This window comes from Patagioenas fasciata, chromosome 19 (genome assembly GCF_037038585.1).
Source record: "Patagioenas fasciata isolate bPatFas1 chromosome 19, bPatFas1.hap1, whole genome shotgun sequence".
Lineage (NCBI taxonomy): Eukaryota > Metazoa > Chordata > Aves > Columbiformes > Columbidae > Patagioenas > Patagioenas fasciata.
In genome coordinates, this window is record NC_092538.1 from 13536013 (window position 1) to 13551440 (window position 15428).

A 15428-nucleotide genomic window follows, 5' to 3' on the forward strand; every position below is an offset into this window, starting at 1 on the left:
CCACCAATGGGAAGGCAGCGTGAGGCGGCCCCTCGGCCGTGGCGCAGCGGCGGCCGCCGCCGTGTCCGTCTTCACCCCCACCAACCAGGGGGAAAGCGCCGGGAAGCGCTTCGGGATCGCCTGTTACCGCAACAAGGCCATGGGATGGCGCAGCGGAGCGTGAGTGCCGGCCCGGGGCCTGCCCGAGGGCGGGAGGGAGGCCGGCCGGCCGACCCGTGTGGGGCGCAGGCCCGTGTGGGGCGCAGGCCCGTGTGGGGCCCGGCTGGGGGGGGCTTGTGTGGACCTCCCTTGGACACTCTGAAGAGCAGAGGGGCCCTGCAGAGGGACCGGGACAAATTGCAGAGCTGGGCAATCACCAAGCACATGAAGTTCAACAAGAGCAAGTGCCGGATCCTGCACCTGAGCCAACCCCGGCTGTACAGACAGACTGGGGGACAAGGTGCTGGAGAGCAGCTCCATGGAGAGGGATCGGGGGTTCTGGTGGACGGCAAGTTGAACGTGAGCCACCGGTGTCCCTGGAGCCAAGAGGGCCCCGTGTCCTGGTGCACCCAGCACAGCACGGCCAGGCGGGCAGGGGGTGATTGTCCCGCTCTACTCTGCGCTGGGGCGGCCTCACCTGGAGCATCCACTGTGTGCAAGGCTGGGGACAAAGGAGACAAAGCTACTGCAGCGTGTCCAGAGGAGGCTGCGAAGCTGGTGAAGGTTTGGAGGGGAAGCCGGATGAGCAGCGGCTGAAGTCCCTGGGTTTGTTCAGCTGGAGCAGAGCAGACTGAGGGCAGAGCTCATGGGCTGCAGGTTCCTCAGCAGGAGCAGGAGGGGCAGGGCTGAGCTCTTCTCTGTGACAGTGACAGAGCCCGGGGAATGGCAGAAGATGTGCCAGGGAGGGTCAGTGGGACATGAGGAAAAGGTTCTTCACCCAGACGTGCTGGACACTGAACAGGCTCCCAGGGATGTGTCACGGCCCCAAGCCTGGCAGTGTTCAAGGAGAGACTGGACAATGTCCTCAGGCACACGAGGTGACCTGTGGGGTTTCCTGTGCAGGGACGGGAGTTGGACTCCGTGATCCTGGTGGCATTGGGGGAGCTGGGAAGGCCCCTTTCAAGCCAAACTATTCTGTGATCCGTGTAGGTGCCTTCCAAGTCAGCACATTCTGTGATTCTATGACCCAGTTTTGTGGGGCAGCCCCGTGTGGGCACCCAGCTGTGGCAGGGGAGAGGCCCAGGTGGGGCCTGGCTGTGGAGCCGGGGAGCTTTTGTGGTACGCGGCTCTCCAGCCCAGGAAGGTGGTGGGATCTGTGTGAATCCGGGTACGCGGAGCGCCCTTGGGCACAGGGCAGTGCCCTGCGCTTTCCTGGGGAGTTACATCTCAGGAGTAGAAGTTTCCAGGCTCGTTGGCAGCACAGGTTGTTCCTCCTTGCTAAAAACTCATGTTCTTTTTTATATTGTTGACTTCACAAATTTTCTAACCGTGCCCTAATCTCTAGGGAGAAAGATTTTGATGAGGTCCTGCAGACACACAGAGTGTTTGTCAACATTTTCAAAGGCCAGGTGGCAAAGAAAGATGATCTTGTTAAAGCATTTGTGACGGATGACCAAACAGAAATCTGTAAGATGGTAGGTTTCAACCACTTCGCGGTTAGCAGCTTTATAAAAGCTTGGAGAAGACTTTCCCCTCCAGGGCTGGTGACTCCAGCACTGCCCTGGGCAGCCTGTTCCAATGCCCCACAGCCCTTTGGGGAAGAAATTGTTCCAAGATCCAACCTCAGCCTCCCCTGGGGCAACTTGAGGCCGTTTCCTCTGCTCCAGGCACTTGTTCCTGGGGAGCAGAGCCCGACCCCCCCTGGCTCCAAGCTCCTTTCAGGCAGTTCAGAGATCAGAAGGTCTCCCCTCAGCTCCTGTTCTCCAGCTGAACCCCCCCAGGTCCCTCAGCTGCTCCCATCACACTTGTGCTCCAAGTCTTGAATATTTTATATGTATTTAGCTGAAAAGAGTTCTGAATACTCTGTAGAATATACAGCTTTTATACACTGATGTCTGTGGACACAGAAAAAAAAAGAATTACCAGTGCTGAAGAGTTTCTCACCTAAGGTATATTTTTAAGGCTGCAGGGGATGCAAAGGGGACAGTTGCTCACTTGGGGAAGTCCAATGAAATGTTAAGAACAGATCTAATTTCTTAGTCCTTCTTGGTAGGATATGAACTGTGGGCTTGTTGTGAATTCAAGGAAATCTGTGCATCTTTTTTTGTAGTTTTTCTGTGGTGAGTTTTTTCTTTGAAATCTCTCCGTGCTGTCTGTCATAATGACATACATTATTAATACTGTTATTTTTTTATCCACTTCACATCTGACCAAACCATTCAAGCAATTGTTAAATTTAACAGAGTTACTAGATTTTTCACTCTGTAGTCAAACCCATGACATTTATTAACTGGGTTTTTTTAGTTATTTACTGTCCAGATTTTAACAGAAGGAGAGCTGCAGGTATCGGACAAAGAACGGCACACGCAGCTGGAGTAGATGTTTAGAGACATCGCGACCATTGTCGCTGACAAATGCGTGAATCCCAAAACAAAGAGGCCGTACACAGTGATCGTCATAGAAAGAGCCGTGAAGGACATTCACTACTCCGTCAAACCAAACAAGAGCACGAAGCAGCAGGTCTGTTTTCTTGCAAAATCGGTTTCAGGTCAGAGGTGGTGGCTTCAAGTGTAATTTCTCTGTTTGCAGCCACAGAGGGATCAGCAAAGCCCTGGGGGCTGAATTCTGCAGAGTGATTCTTCATCCAGCCGGTGGTTGAATGCTGGATGCAAACAGCTGCTGAAACTCGTGCAGTTTGTTTTCTAACAATTCAGGGAAGGGAGAAAGAAAGAAAGAAACTAATTAAAGCAGCAACAGTGATACGCCTGGAACAGAAAGAAAAGTTTTGTCCTTTAGTTTGATTGAGGTAATAAATCGGGCCTTGCATCTGAGCCACATGTTGGTTTGTAGTATAAGTGCTATTTAAGATTTCAGACGGGTTTTTTAAGCGTTGGAGGGATCACGAATAACAAGAACTCTGCCTTTCCTTGTTAATCTACCAAAGCAGCGTTCGAGCAAACTCCCTGCAGCGCTGACAAAAGTGTCAGAAGCTGATGCGAAGGATTTGAGGTTTTGGTCTGTGTGATGGTTTTCAAGCAGGTGTGTAAATGCTCTTTGTTTTTAACACCTTTGTAGGCACTGGAAGTGATCAGACCGTTAAAGGAGACCATGCAAATCAAACGTGCTCACATGAGGCTGCGATTTATTCTTCCAGCAAGGGAGGGGAAGAAACTGAAAGAGAAGCTCAAGGTGCTGATTAAAGTGATTGAGAATGAAGATTTCCACCAACAGTTAGAAATTGTAAGCGATAAAGCCTGGCAACTGTGTGGGGGTGTTATTTTTCTCTGCTAAAGTGGCTGAAGCATTTCAAAGGGTTTCCCCAGCTGTGCTTGGCAGAGAGCTAAAGCCAGATGCCTTTCTCTGATGTCTGCATCACCCAAGACACTTCACTTTTGGTTTTCCACCAAGCTGAGTGGTGCAGTCGATGCACTGGAGGGAAGGGGTGACATCCAGAGGGACCTGGACAGGCTGGGGGGTCCATGTGAATCTTGTGAAATTCATCCAGGCCAAGTGCGAGGTCCTGCACCTGGGTCAGGGCAATACCCAGTACCAGCACAGACTGGGGGAGGGAGGGAGGGTCAGACGGATGGGCAGCAACCCTGTGGAGAAGGGCTGGTGGGTAACAAAAGGGCCATAAGCTGGCAGTGTGCTCTTGCAGCCCAGAAAGCCAAGTGTGTCCTGGGCCACATCACCAGCAGGTGGAGGGAGGGGATGCTTCCCCCTCTGCTCTGCTCTCCTGGGGCCCCCCAGAGAACTGAGTCCAGCTCTGGGGTCCCCAGCGCAAGACAGACATGGACCCCAGGGGGTCTGTCCCTCTGTCACCAGTGCTGCCTCAGGCCCTCCAGCATTTTAGAACGATGCTAAAACCCAACCTGTGGCTGGCAATGCCAACGCAGGCGATGTGATGGTGAGTTTTGACCCACACATATATTAACCCTCCTAAAACCAACCTGGAAATGGCAGATGTTTGTGCCTCCTTGTGTGGAAGCAGCTCTGGCTGCCTCGTCCCACATCCCACCCTTGCAGCTCCAGGACAGACCCCACACTGGTGGCCCTGCCTGCATCTCCCGTCCCAGAACAGCCAAAGGAGCTGCTTGTTTTGGCCTCCAGCTGGCTGATTTAGCCTGGTTCCCTTTCTCCATGAGCGATAAAACCCGGTGCTGAGGCTCCGGTGTCAGTCCCAGCCTGTGCCTATCCTTCGTTGTGTGTCATTTCATGTGATTTTGATCACATCCTTGAAAACAAAAACAAACCTCCAACGCACTCAACCTCAGCCCTCCCAGGGCAGAGATATTTCCGCGTGGTGAACGCTCCCGTGCAAATTCTCCCATGTCCTATTTTAGGTTTCTCACCGGCAGCGGCTGCAGACAACTGCGCTGGAGCTCCTGTCAAGCCTTTGGCAGTGGTTGTTGTGGAAGGAATAAGGGTCTCTCAGGGCAGAAGAGGAAATCTCTCCTTTCCTTCCCTGGGCTGTGTCACCCCCCCCCACCTGCCACCTAATGAAACCCCAATGGCATCAGCCCTTTCCCTCCCCTGCATTTCTTAATTTATTCCTTACATTATTAATTTTCCTATATTGGAGGGCACCGTGCAACCTTTCTTTTTCCAGTGTTTGGGAATGTGTGTGCTCCCCTGCGCACTGGTGGCGTCACCATCATTGGAGGGGTTGGACAGATGCAGAGATGAGGTTCTCAGGGACATGGGTTAGTGCTAGGGGTGGGTTATGGTTGGATTCCATGATCTTGAGGGTCTCTTCCAGCCAAAATAATTCAATGATTTTATGACCTCCATCTTGGGGACGCCCCGACATGGGCTCTACTGCCCCATGGCCCCCATGGGGTGGGGACAGTGCCCTACTGTGCCCCATGCAGCTCCCCTGCCCAGTGCAGGCAGGCTGTCCCAGGCAGGGCTGTCCTGTGTGGCCCAGGGGTCACTTTGGCAGAGGGATGCTCCTGACCCTGCCACTGCCTTCCTGGTTGGTTGTATTTTGGTGTTTTCTTACTCTAGAAACCCAGGCATTGCCTCTGGTGTCTTCCCACTCGCTCCTGTACCTTTTTGCCACTTGTCACATCCATTTCCACGGGCGCCTCTCCCGGGCCAGGCTAAGACAGCGGCAGTCAGTCCGATTGCACCCAGTGTTGTCTCCCGGGCAGGAGCTCGCTGGTGGGGTGACGTCTTCTCCTCGCCTCACAGACATGGTGAGGAGTTGGGATGCGGTGTCTGAACACATTCAGGGAATGCTCATGATAAAGCAGTTGGCCTTTATCTTCTGCTCACAACTTAACAGTTTCAGGAGACCTGAAATTCCTGTGTTGCTGCATGTCGTTGCTCTTCCCCTCCTTTCAAGGCAGCTAAAGCATCTCAGTGTTCCCTTGCATCTGGCAAACAGGCCACAGACCGGATTCTCCAAAAACTGAGATGGAAAAATGGAGTCCAGCTTTGTCAGAGAGAAGTCTTCAACACGTTTTGTGGCTTCTCTGTTGGCCAGAGTGCAAAGACCAGACCAAGACCCTGAAACAACTGGCACCAGGGGAGGTTTTAGGTGGGATATAGGGGACAATTTCTTCCTGAAAAGGGCTGTCGGGCATTGGAACAGGCTGCCCATGGCAGTGGTGGAGTCACCATCCCTGTGTGTCCCTTGGGACAGCCATGTCATAGAATCACAGACTCATTTTGGTTGGGAAAGACCCTCAAGATCATTGAGTCCAACCGTTAACCCAGCCCTGGCACTAACCCACGTCCCTGAGAACCTCATCTCCGTCTGTCCAACCCTCCAGGGATGGTGACCCCACCACTGCCCTGGGCAGCCTGTTCCAATGCCTGACAGCCCTTTGGGGAAGAAATTGTTCCCCAGATCCAACCTCAACTTCCCCCGGCGCAACTTGAGGCCATTTCTGTTTGTCTTATCGCTTGTTACGCTTAGGGTGGTGAGAGCCTGGCCCAGGTTGGCCAGAGAGGTGGTGGATGCCCCGTCCCTGGAGACATCCCAGGCCAGGCTGGACGGGGCTCTGAGCAACCTCAGCTGGTGACGATGTCCCTACTCATGGCAGGGGGTGTGGTGGGTTGCAACTTGGGCAGCTTTTGCAACGGATTTGTGGTGTCTCTGCACCCCTGTGCAGTTGTATGGATGTGACTGTGCTTGGCTGCAGGATGCTGGAGGAGGAGCTGAGGGCAAAACGGCAGTCCGAAGAGGCCCGGCGAGACCGGTCGCGAGCCCAGCTGCTGAAGAACGAGGAGCTTCTCCTTGAATTTGAAAACAGAATCGACCGCCTCCTCTTCCATCTGCATGGCATCACCGTGCCTGGCCAGGTATTCACCCCAAGTGGCTCATTTTGCCCACCAAGGTGGTTCTCTCCGTCTCCAGGATGACTCTCTCCTGTCCCGGGGGGTGGAGGAGAAGCTCCAGTACCTGGGCCAGAAGCTGCAGTACCTGGCACAGCGGGCGGCCCACCTGCCCCCTGAGTGCAAGATCCTGGATAAGAGCAACGAGATACGTGGGATGTCCATCCCTGCTGGGGTCTTCGGGGACCCGCAGCAGGCTCCTCCTGATGGCCCATCCCAAGTGTCCCCCAGGGGGACATCAAGGGCATCCCTTGGGTTGTAACACCCACCTCCCCTTCAGCAATTAACCCAGAGTGTCTTTCACAGATTTTTGTGAAGGCCAGGGATTTTCTGGAGAAAAAAATGTCGAGTGATCCTCAGAACGTGGTGGTTTCCTTTGAGGAGAGAGACAGCAGCGATGACGGTAGGAGAGCTTAGCGGGGACGTGTCCCACGGCGACTGTCCCTGCCCCTGCCTGTTGGGATTTGTGACCATCCTCGCCTGTCTCTCCCTGTCCCAGCAGAGCCCAGCCCATGAGTTCTCTCCAGACCTTGGGGCTGTCTCCAAGGCTTTGAGCATGGGTGGTGCTTTTAGGTGGGGATGTGGGAGCATGAAGGCAGCTGGCGGGGTGGTGAGCATCGAACCACAGAAGGAACAAGAAAAGATGCTGTGGGGCAAGGAGGGAGAGCCTTGTCTTCGAAATCACCTGGTTGTGAAGAACAACCAGTGCTGGGGTCTGTCTGTGGCCTCTTCCCATTGGATACTCTTGGAGGAGCCACTGAGTTTCTGAGCTTGCCACCTGTTTTGAATGAAGCTGGAGCTGCATCCAGCACCGCGTGGCTCCAGACCTTTCTGGGAAGCCCCAGCAGCTGGGGATGGGCCACAGCAGCGGCACTGCCAGGCCCTGCAGGTCAGCCTGGGATGCTGGGCAGGAAGAGCCAGGGCTTGGCAGGAAAGCTCCCTGTGATGTCACCAGCCCTCCAAAACGTGCTGGCTCTCCCTGGTGACATGGGCACAGCAGAAGTGGCCCTGCAGACCCTCCCCAGCCCGTTTCTCTCTGTTCCCTCCTCCAGAATCCTCTAAATCTGATGACGAAGATGACGAGCACGTCCCCACCCGGGAAGACATCAAGAGGGAGGGGCAGCTGCTGATCCAAAGCAAGAAGAAAGCCAGCGTGTCACGGAATGCACCCCGAGATTAGTTTAAGGGACAAGAGGGTCCAAAACAACTTTTATTAAACCGGTGAGAAACAGGGTTTTAGAACTCCAAAAGTGACTTAAATATAGGTTCGGGTATCAGTTGAGGAAAATTATGAAGGGGCAGCAACTAGTACAACAGGAGGTCCACAGTGTGCATGCACGTGGCTTCACCCAAAACAATGCCGGAACCGCCCCTGAGGCCCAGAGGAGTACACGCTTGCCTGAACACGGTGCGGGATTATTCTTAAAGGGATATAGGTACTCGTAGTGAGTACGGAAAGTGTACGCTCGCGATTCCGCGAGGGTAAATTTATAATACACTCGCAATCCTGCGAGGGTTAATTTACTTACACGTGCAAATGTGCACGGAATACTACACGTGCTTATATGGAAGCACGGGAGGAAAATACACTCGCGATTATGCGAGGAAATAATTTTATACGTGTGCCAATGTGCACAGAAGGTTACTCGTGCATATGTGCACGGAAAGTATAAATACACTCGCGCTTATGCAAGCAAATAATTTTATACATGCTTATATTAAGCACGGGAAGTTACAGGTGCAAATGTGCACGGAAAGTATAAATATACTCGCAATCCTGCGAGCCGTTTTACTCACACCCGTGGCGGCAAGGCAAGCGGAGTCTCCATCCCGGGGAGGAGGGCTCTCGGCGGCAGCATCTCGCTCGTGCTCCGAGAGACCCGCGACAATGGGCGGAGTCTCGACGAGAGTCCCGTTTTTTATAGGCTGATCAGACCTGACTCTAGGCATTCTAGAAGCTTCTCTGCACCCCCACACCGGTTGTGGGGTGCCCCTGAAGCCTCCAAACATCCCCCACACTGGCCGCGGGCACCCAGCGGCTCACTGGCGCCTCGGCACTCCCGTCTCCTAATGACCCTGAGCCCTTCTCTCTGTCAGCCTCTTCCCGAATGTTCTGCAGGGTACGCTAAATTAGGCTTTTACACATATCTGTGGAACAGTTTTTTTCTACAAAGACTACATACAGGTTGCATTGTTTAATGGCAGCATGTACTAATATTATATGCTCAGGTTTCACAGCCACTGATAACATATCCATTTAGACCAGTTTGATTAACAAATATATCGTTAAGTCTATTACAGTCTCTAACCCCAGGAAAAATACACCCACGTGTTTAGTGAGAAATTATATTACGGATATACGCTTGCCTGAATCTGGCAAGGAATTATTCAAGAAAATCCACGGGTTTATAATGAGGAAAACACCTGCCCAAGCGGCGAGGAATTGTTTAATACACTCGCTGATCTGGTGAGGAAATAGCTCAGTTCTACCTAGTAAGTTATCGCTCACCCCAGCGAGGCGACGAGGCTGACCCAATCCCGGGAGGCTACTTTAGGTGGCGATCCTGCCTAAGGGGAGGCTTCAGGCAGACAGACCCGCAGCTCCGAGAAGACCACAAACGGCCATTCAACGGGACCCCGTTTATATCCGTGTCAGATCTGACTGTGGGCGGTCTAGAAGCTTCACGTCTTCTCTGCACGCCCCTACTGTGGCAGGGCAGCCGCGCTCCCCGCTGCAGACACGTTGGGTGAGAGAGGCAGGAAGAAGCGGGGAAGGGTAGAAGGAAGCCCATCGGCGCTTGCAGCCCTGTGTCCCCATGTGGGGACATGGCAGGGGCGGCCTGGGGAAACCCCTCCCACTCAGGAGACAGTGGGGTGGGGGCAGCTCCCAGAAACCCCTGCCCACTGCAGAGCCCCTGGCAGGGCCTGGGGGGCAGGTGTGTGCAGCCCCTCTGTGACACGGTCCGAGGTCACAGTGGGACAGCCAGACGTCACAGTGGTGACAGTCCCCCTTTCCCTGTCGTGACCAGCATCTGCCCCACTCACCCCGGTGAGGCCGAGTCGACTCCAAGTGCTGAGAGCTGCTCTCGCCACCGCTCTGCTCTGGAGTAGCTGCTCTGCAGTGAGGAGGAGAAGGTGGAGAGAGGGAGCACGACAGCACCAAGGAGTGTGAAAGGTGGAGAAGGAGAAGGAGGAGGAGGAGGAAGAGGAGAAGGAGGAGGAGGAGGAGAAGAGAAAAAGAAGGAGGAGGAGGAGGAGAAGAGAAAAAGAAGGAGGAGAAGGAGGAGAAGAAGGAGAAGAAGGAGGAGGACAAGGAGGAGGACAAGGAGAAGCAGTAAAGCCATTGTCCAGCCACTTGCTGCTGTTGTTGACTTGAAGCAGCAGTGGAACTAAGATGGCAAGACAGCTCTTCTTGCAGCCTCACCTGAGCCCAACTATTGAGAAGCTCGAGCGTTATGGTAAGGCCTTCAGGCCCAATTTCACATGTGTGTCTGGGTCAAGGACATCTCTGAAATCAGGATGGAAACCCGAGGACTGTGGGGGGTGGTTGCTCAGGAGTGGTGACTGCAAGGAGGGACCTGCTTGACCATCCCAAAGGGCTGAGGGGCTGATGTGGCAGCCAGGGCTCCTGGTTCCCTTCCTGACGTGGCCCCTGCCTTCCTGGGGCAGCCCAGGCAGAAACCCCTGACCCCAAAGGGCTGCCCTTGCCTGGCGCTGGGCATTACCCACGCTGAGCTCATGTCTGAATGGAAGAGCTGAAGGTGCTCGTGGGCCACGTGGGCTCTGTGTGTTCAGAGATGTGACCCGGCAAAACTGGCCCCTGCTGGGGAGACACCAGGGCCTGCCCTGAGCCTCCGAGAGCCGCGTGGAGCACAGCCCCGTGCCCCCGCGGGCATGGCAAAGCACTGCCGGCTTCCCGTGGGAGTGGGTCACACCCTGGAGAGCTGCACCTGCAAGGAAAGGAGCCCCTTGGAGGCAGCATGAGGTGTCCTTTGGTTCTTGCCGGGCTGGAGAGAGACCACCTGAAATGCCTGAGTGAAAGATGCATCGCTCCTTGGACAGGAGTGGGCCGAATGGTCTTGAGCTTGCTGCCTCAGAGCATGACAGGTCTTTCCCTTGTTTTTCCAGAGTTCGCTAAGATTTGGGCCAGCACATCGTATCACCTCAGCCTGCAGCTGGCTCTCCACCAGGTGGGCCTTACCTCCTTCTCCCCTCACACCCTGATGAACGCTGATCAAGTCCTGACAGCCCTTTGCCATGGGGTGCAGCTGTTCTTCCCCTGCGTTGAAAGCAGGAGCAACGCCCCAGCACGACACTGCAATGCACACAGTGACATGGACACCTTCTCTGTCCATTCAGATGTACAAGAAGGTCCCCCCGTCAGAGTTGCATGTGAAAACCTGGAAGCCTGGGACACATCTGGATTTATTCCAAGTGTGGGAACCCCCTGCCTTCTATCTGATTGAGCCAGAGGGTGTTTGTCAGCTTTCCCTCACCTATTTGGTTCTTCGTAGCTGAAGGGGGGTGAGAGGGAAAAGCGCAGCCCCTGTTTGTGTTCTCCCAAGGAGCCCATCTTGCTCCTTTGTGCCTCAGGCCAGGGCAGGGCACTAAACACCATCAGCCTCCTCTGACAAGTCACCCGTCTGCCCCTCCAAGACTTCTTCCCATCCGCCATCTCCTCTGTTCCAGGCTGTCCGCATTCCCGGAATCGGGACTTTTGCGGTTGTCAGAAAGCGAGTAGCCCTCAGCGAGCAGGATCTGGTGATCGTGGAGAGACCCGTGTTTCGACCTGACAAGGCTGTTGTGCAGGACTATGAGCTCCGCTATGGTTGCAAAGACTTCCCTGGTAAGCAGCGTGAAAGCGGCGCTGGCCCTTGAGCAGGGTGGGGAGGGGTGCTCTGCTCCCCAGAGGTGACTGAGGGGAGTACCAGCCACCCACCGCGGTCCTGCCAAGAGCTTCACTCGACAAAACCAGCCGGCTGTGAAAGGACCCTGCCTAGCTGTTTGTTTTAAAGAATCACCAGAGGACAATACAGCTAAGAGCGCACTCTCTTTGTCCTGCTTCAACAACAGGTTCCCTCACAGCTTCCTTGGTGTGGTGTCTTCTGGTTCTGTGATGCTTCAACTCTTGCTCCCCCTTTCCGCTGCACTAGACCTCCTCCAGGCAAATGCCAGGGCTCTTCCCAGCTCCCTCAGCCTCCTTGCACAGGGGAAAAGCAGGGGAAACCCAGGGGGGTAAGACGGTTCCTTCCAAAAGCCAGTGACGGCGACACCTGCGCCTTCTAGTCACTACTGCCTTTGGGGCAGCTGTTGTGGGACCCTGGGGAGCACCCAGAGCTTGGGGCTGTGTTTGGGGTGCGTTTCTCTCTAAAGACAAAGACAGCACCGAGTGTGGGCTGGCACCCTCCAGCTTGCCCTGGGACCTGGTGCCTATCTCCCCACTTTGTCCCGCAGTCACTCTTCTTCCCACCAAGTGCCTAAGACTCTTTGTTTCCCTTTCTGTATCAGAGAAGCCACAGCTGTCTGCTCCGCACCTCACTGTCCACTTTAAGAGGAAGGGACAAGCCGAGCGTCTCCTCAGAGGCGCTGGCCCAGCCAGGCAGCCCAGTACCAAAGTGTTGCCTGAGGGCCTGGAGGCTGCAGACCTTTGATTGTAGCCTGCCCAGCAGGTCTGCAAGCTCATGTGTTCCTCTTCTCTTGTCTTTCAGGCCATCAAGATTTCGAACAACTGCCGTATGCTGAGATAGCCTCAGAGAACGCTGTCTCTGAGGGCACCGTGCAGCTCTACATGGAAAGGACCACGCACCTTTTCCATGCCTACCTAGAGAACAGGAAGAACGTTGCCATCATCTGGAGGGACGTGGGCATGCTGATTGCCGAGGGAAAAGAGATAAAAAAGAGATTTTACTTACACTTTTTGGAAAGGCTGAATGGCACTGGCAAGATGCTGCAAGCTCTTCTCGAGGTAGGATTTTCACTTTCCCAGCCCCACTCCTGCTGCTTCTGAAATGCTTTCTGGGGGCTGCTTTCCCCTGGCCGACCATGCCTTGTTCAGTCACCTGGGCTCCTGGAGCTCTAGAGCACAGCAGGCTCTCTGCAGAGCACCTCCCTGGCGTGCAATGGCCTGGCTTTGCAAGAGCCACCCCCAGAGGAGCTGCACTTTGCGAGAAAAGGCCGGCGTTGATGGCGGGGAGCGCTGCGTGCCCCACTCTGGGGGCCGGGAGCAGAGGCACAGGCAGAGCAAGGCTTGCTGAGCCCAGAGCCCTTGGGCGGCTCTGGCTCTTTGCTGGCGCTGGGCTGAGGCGGAGCGAGCAGCCGGCCCTTCCCAGTGTCCGCTCCTCCCGTCATCCGTCTCTGTCCTCGTTGCAGATGCCGGAGATGAGGGACTCAGTCATCTCACGCCATGACACCGCTGCTTCCCAGACCTCCTCTGGACGTGTTATCGTCCTGCCATGGTATGTTTGACTTCACTTGGAGGAACGTGGGACAGTGGCACGGCTTATGCATCTGTCCTACTGTGGAGCTAGAGACGCATTTAGGCAACATTTCCCACTACGTTTCTCCTGCTCCTTTTCTTTCCTCTGTGGGAGAGACTGCTCTTAGGTCCGGAAACGTTAATCTGCAAGGCTCTACAGGAACTTGGAGGGCAAGATCAGAATTCAAAAGGGTGTTAGAAAATCAGAGCACTAGATAATATTCTGCTCTCCATGTGCACTGTGAGCAGGATCATTTCCCCAGAAGCAGCAAGGGGGTTTTGTGGGAGGACGGCCATTCTCACGGGAAGGATGGAAAAAAGCGGGCACAGGCTGACGGGGTCTCACCTAGCCCTCCCGGCACTGGAGTTTCTACTGCAGCCCTCCGGGTTGGGCTGCCTTGGGAAACAATGTGGTGTCCTTTCTTCAGCCTGGTACCTTCTTGCTCTTCAGGTGCCAACTTGAGACCGTGCCTAAGATGCCAACGCTGATAGACCTGACGGGACGTGTGCAGGGAAAAGGTGATGGCAGTGGAAAGAAAGGTCGGGGACCAGTGGGTTGCTGGCAGGGGGCTGCAGGGTTTCCTTCCACGGCACATGGAGGGGATCAGAACTGAGGTTACCCCAGGAGGCCTGGAAGAGGGAGAGGCTCCTCCTGTGACTCTCTGGACCCATCATGGTAATGCTCCGGTGCCCCATCATGGGACAAGGTCTCAGGACAGTCCTGCACCACAAAGGGCCTCTTGGACTGCTGAAGGACACCTTTCCAGTGGCCTCCACTCCCTGCTTGGGCTGCAAACAGTGCAAAGCTCTAAGCCTGCTTCTTTCCATCATGTGCTCAGATGTCTCAGAGGCAATGCCTGTGGTGTGAACCTGCTCCAGCAGCAAATGTGTGTACACAGGACCAATGCAGAAATCCCAGAGCTGGGTTCCCTTGAGCAAAATGATTCCCCTTCCCAGAATGACTCCCGGAGACCACCGGCTCTGCCAGGGAACCCCCTGTTTCAGCACAAGGATGAGAGAAAGCCATCCAGATAGTTTTCCCCAGGGAACCCCAGGGAATAATAGTGCACTGTAGGCACGAGGAGCTGGACCAGAAAAACAGTGTCAGAAAAGGCCTAAGACCTCCCAGGAAACATGGCTTTCCCCCAAAGGGATGAAAAGGACCACCTTCCCCAGTGTTACCACAGCCCTGAGCAGACCCGCACGTCACTCTCCTTGGAACTGGCACACAAGTGGCACCCGGTTCCCAGAACAACACCGAGATGCTGTTCTGAAGAACCGTCTCCTTTCCCCTTTCTAGAGGATGCTGCCGAGAAGCGCCTCCTCCGTCGAACCAGGCTTCCTCCAAATCGGTTACCTGCACTGACTGTGAAGCCGGAGCAGGGTCAGAAAGCTGAGGGGAGTGAGCCTCGCGCCAGGTGAGACACTCGCATAAATGGGTGAGCGTGACCCCCTGCTCCGGGCTCTGTGGGAGCGAGACGTTTCTCCTGGAAACACCCCAAGTGCGCTTTTCCCACGTCCCACTAACTCATGGTTTCTTGCTCATGGCAGTGTCTTGTAGCTTCTTGGCAGACTCTGCTGGCACCACTATTTCTTTCTTCCCTTCCGATGTGCAGAACTCTTGAGTAGCCAAGTGCAAAGGCTCGTTCCAGGAGCAGAAGGTCATTTTGGCTTTCCCTTCAGGTTGAAATGAGCCTGGCCTTTCTGTTTGCTGAGAACAGAGTTCTGCAGTTAGTTACTGCAGAGGATTGCCCTGAGCAACCAGGAGCCTCTTCTACGCTGACGCCTGTCTTACGGAGAGCCCAGTGGCAGGATGGCCCTTCTCGTGGGGTCGTGTCCTCCTCCCTTTGACACTGTGTCCCCAGCGCCCAACCTGCCCGTACAGGGCGTAGCGCTATCTCCGGGCACAGGACCCTGTTCCTCTGGTTGCTCCAGCAAGAGAGGGCCGAGACCTGGGCATCCTGAGTTGCAGGGGGGCTGTTGGGCCCATCCGAGGCTGACAGCTTGGGGTCTTCTCTGTGTCTGGGGACTTGATCACAAGGATGTGAGCAGAGCACGTTCTGCTGCAGAAGCAGGTGCGCCACCTGGAAGCACAGGATGCAGAACCAGCTCCTCCTGCGCTCCTGCCAACACGCCCTGTTGTGTCTTTGCAGGCAGCTACCGGTCATCCAGAGGAGCTGCTTGAAGGAAAAGGAGGAGAAAGGAAAGCTACCGCCTCTGCTTGCACCCAGAGAAGTGGACTTCATAGCCAGAGCCATTGAGAGGAGAGAAAAGGTACCCGACACCGGATGCTGCAGGAGCACATCCTACTGGACTGTAGAGCAGCGTTGCTCCACACGTGCCAGTGCTCACAAGATTCTTCACTGGGTGTTCACGGGACCACTGACCAGTTGCTTTGGTGTTTGCTTGAAGGGAGGCGGGTCACTGTCAGTTGAGAATATACTTGTCACTTCCAGTAGCCTGGAAACACCCC

General features: G+C 55.0%; 1 protein-coding gene across 3 annotated transcripts; it reads left to right on the forward strand.

Moving 5' to 3' along the window:
• LOC139829441 (coiled-coil domain-containing protein 81-like) lies at positions 1 to 15223 on the forward strand. 3 transcript variants are annotated; one of them, XM_071816972.1, is made up of 12 exons: positions 1 to 159; positions 3214 to 3378; positions 6288 to 6447; positions 6787 to 6883; positions 7533 to 7701; positions 9510 to 9938; positions 10609 to 10670; positions 11170 to 11326; positions 12189 to 12445; positions 12850 to 12935; positions 13407 to 14373; positions 15109 to 15223. In XM_071816972.1, exons 6-11 carry the CDS (start codon positions 9875 to 9877, stop codon positions 13567 to 13569), a joined length of 789 nt encoding a protein of 262 aa, XP_071673073.1. In that variant the 5' UTR covers positions 1 to 159; positions 3214 to 3378; positions 6288 to 6447; positions 6787 to 6883; positions 7533 to 7701; positions 9510 to 9874; the 3' UTR covers positions 13570 to 14373; positions 15109 to 15223. The 3 variants fall into 3 exon arrangements, with proteins under 3 accessions (XP_071673073.1, XP_071673074.1, XP_071673072.1); XM_071816971.1 differs by lacking the exon at positions 1 to 159 and adding an exon at positions 2416 to 2658; XM_071816973.1 differs by lacking the exons at positions 1 to 159; positions 6787 to 6883 and adding an exon at positions 2412 to 2658.
• The last annotated feature ends 205 nt before the right edge of the window (positions 15224 to 15428 follow it).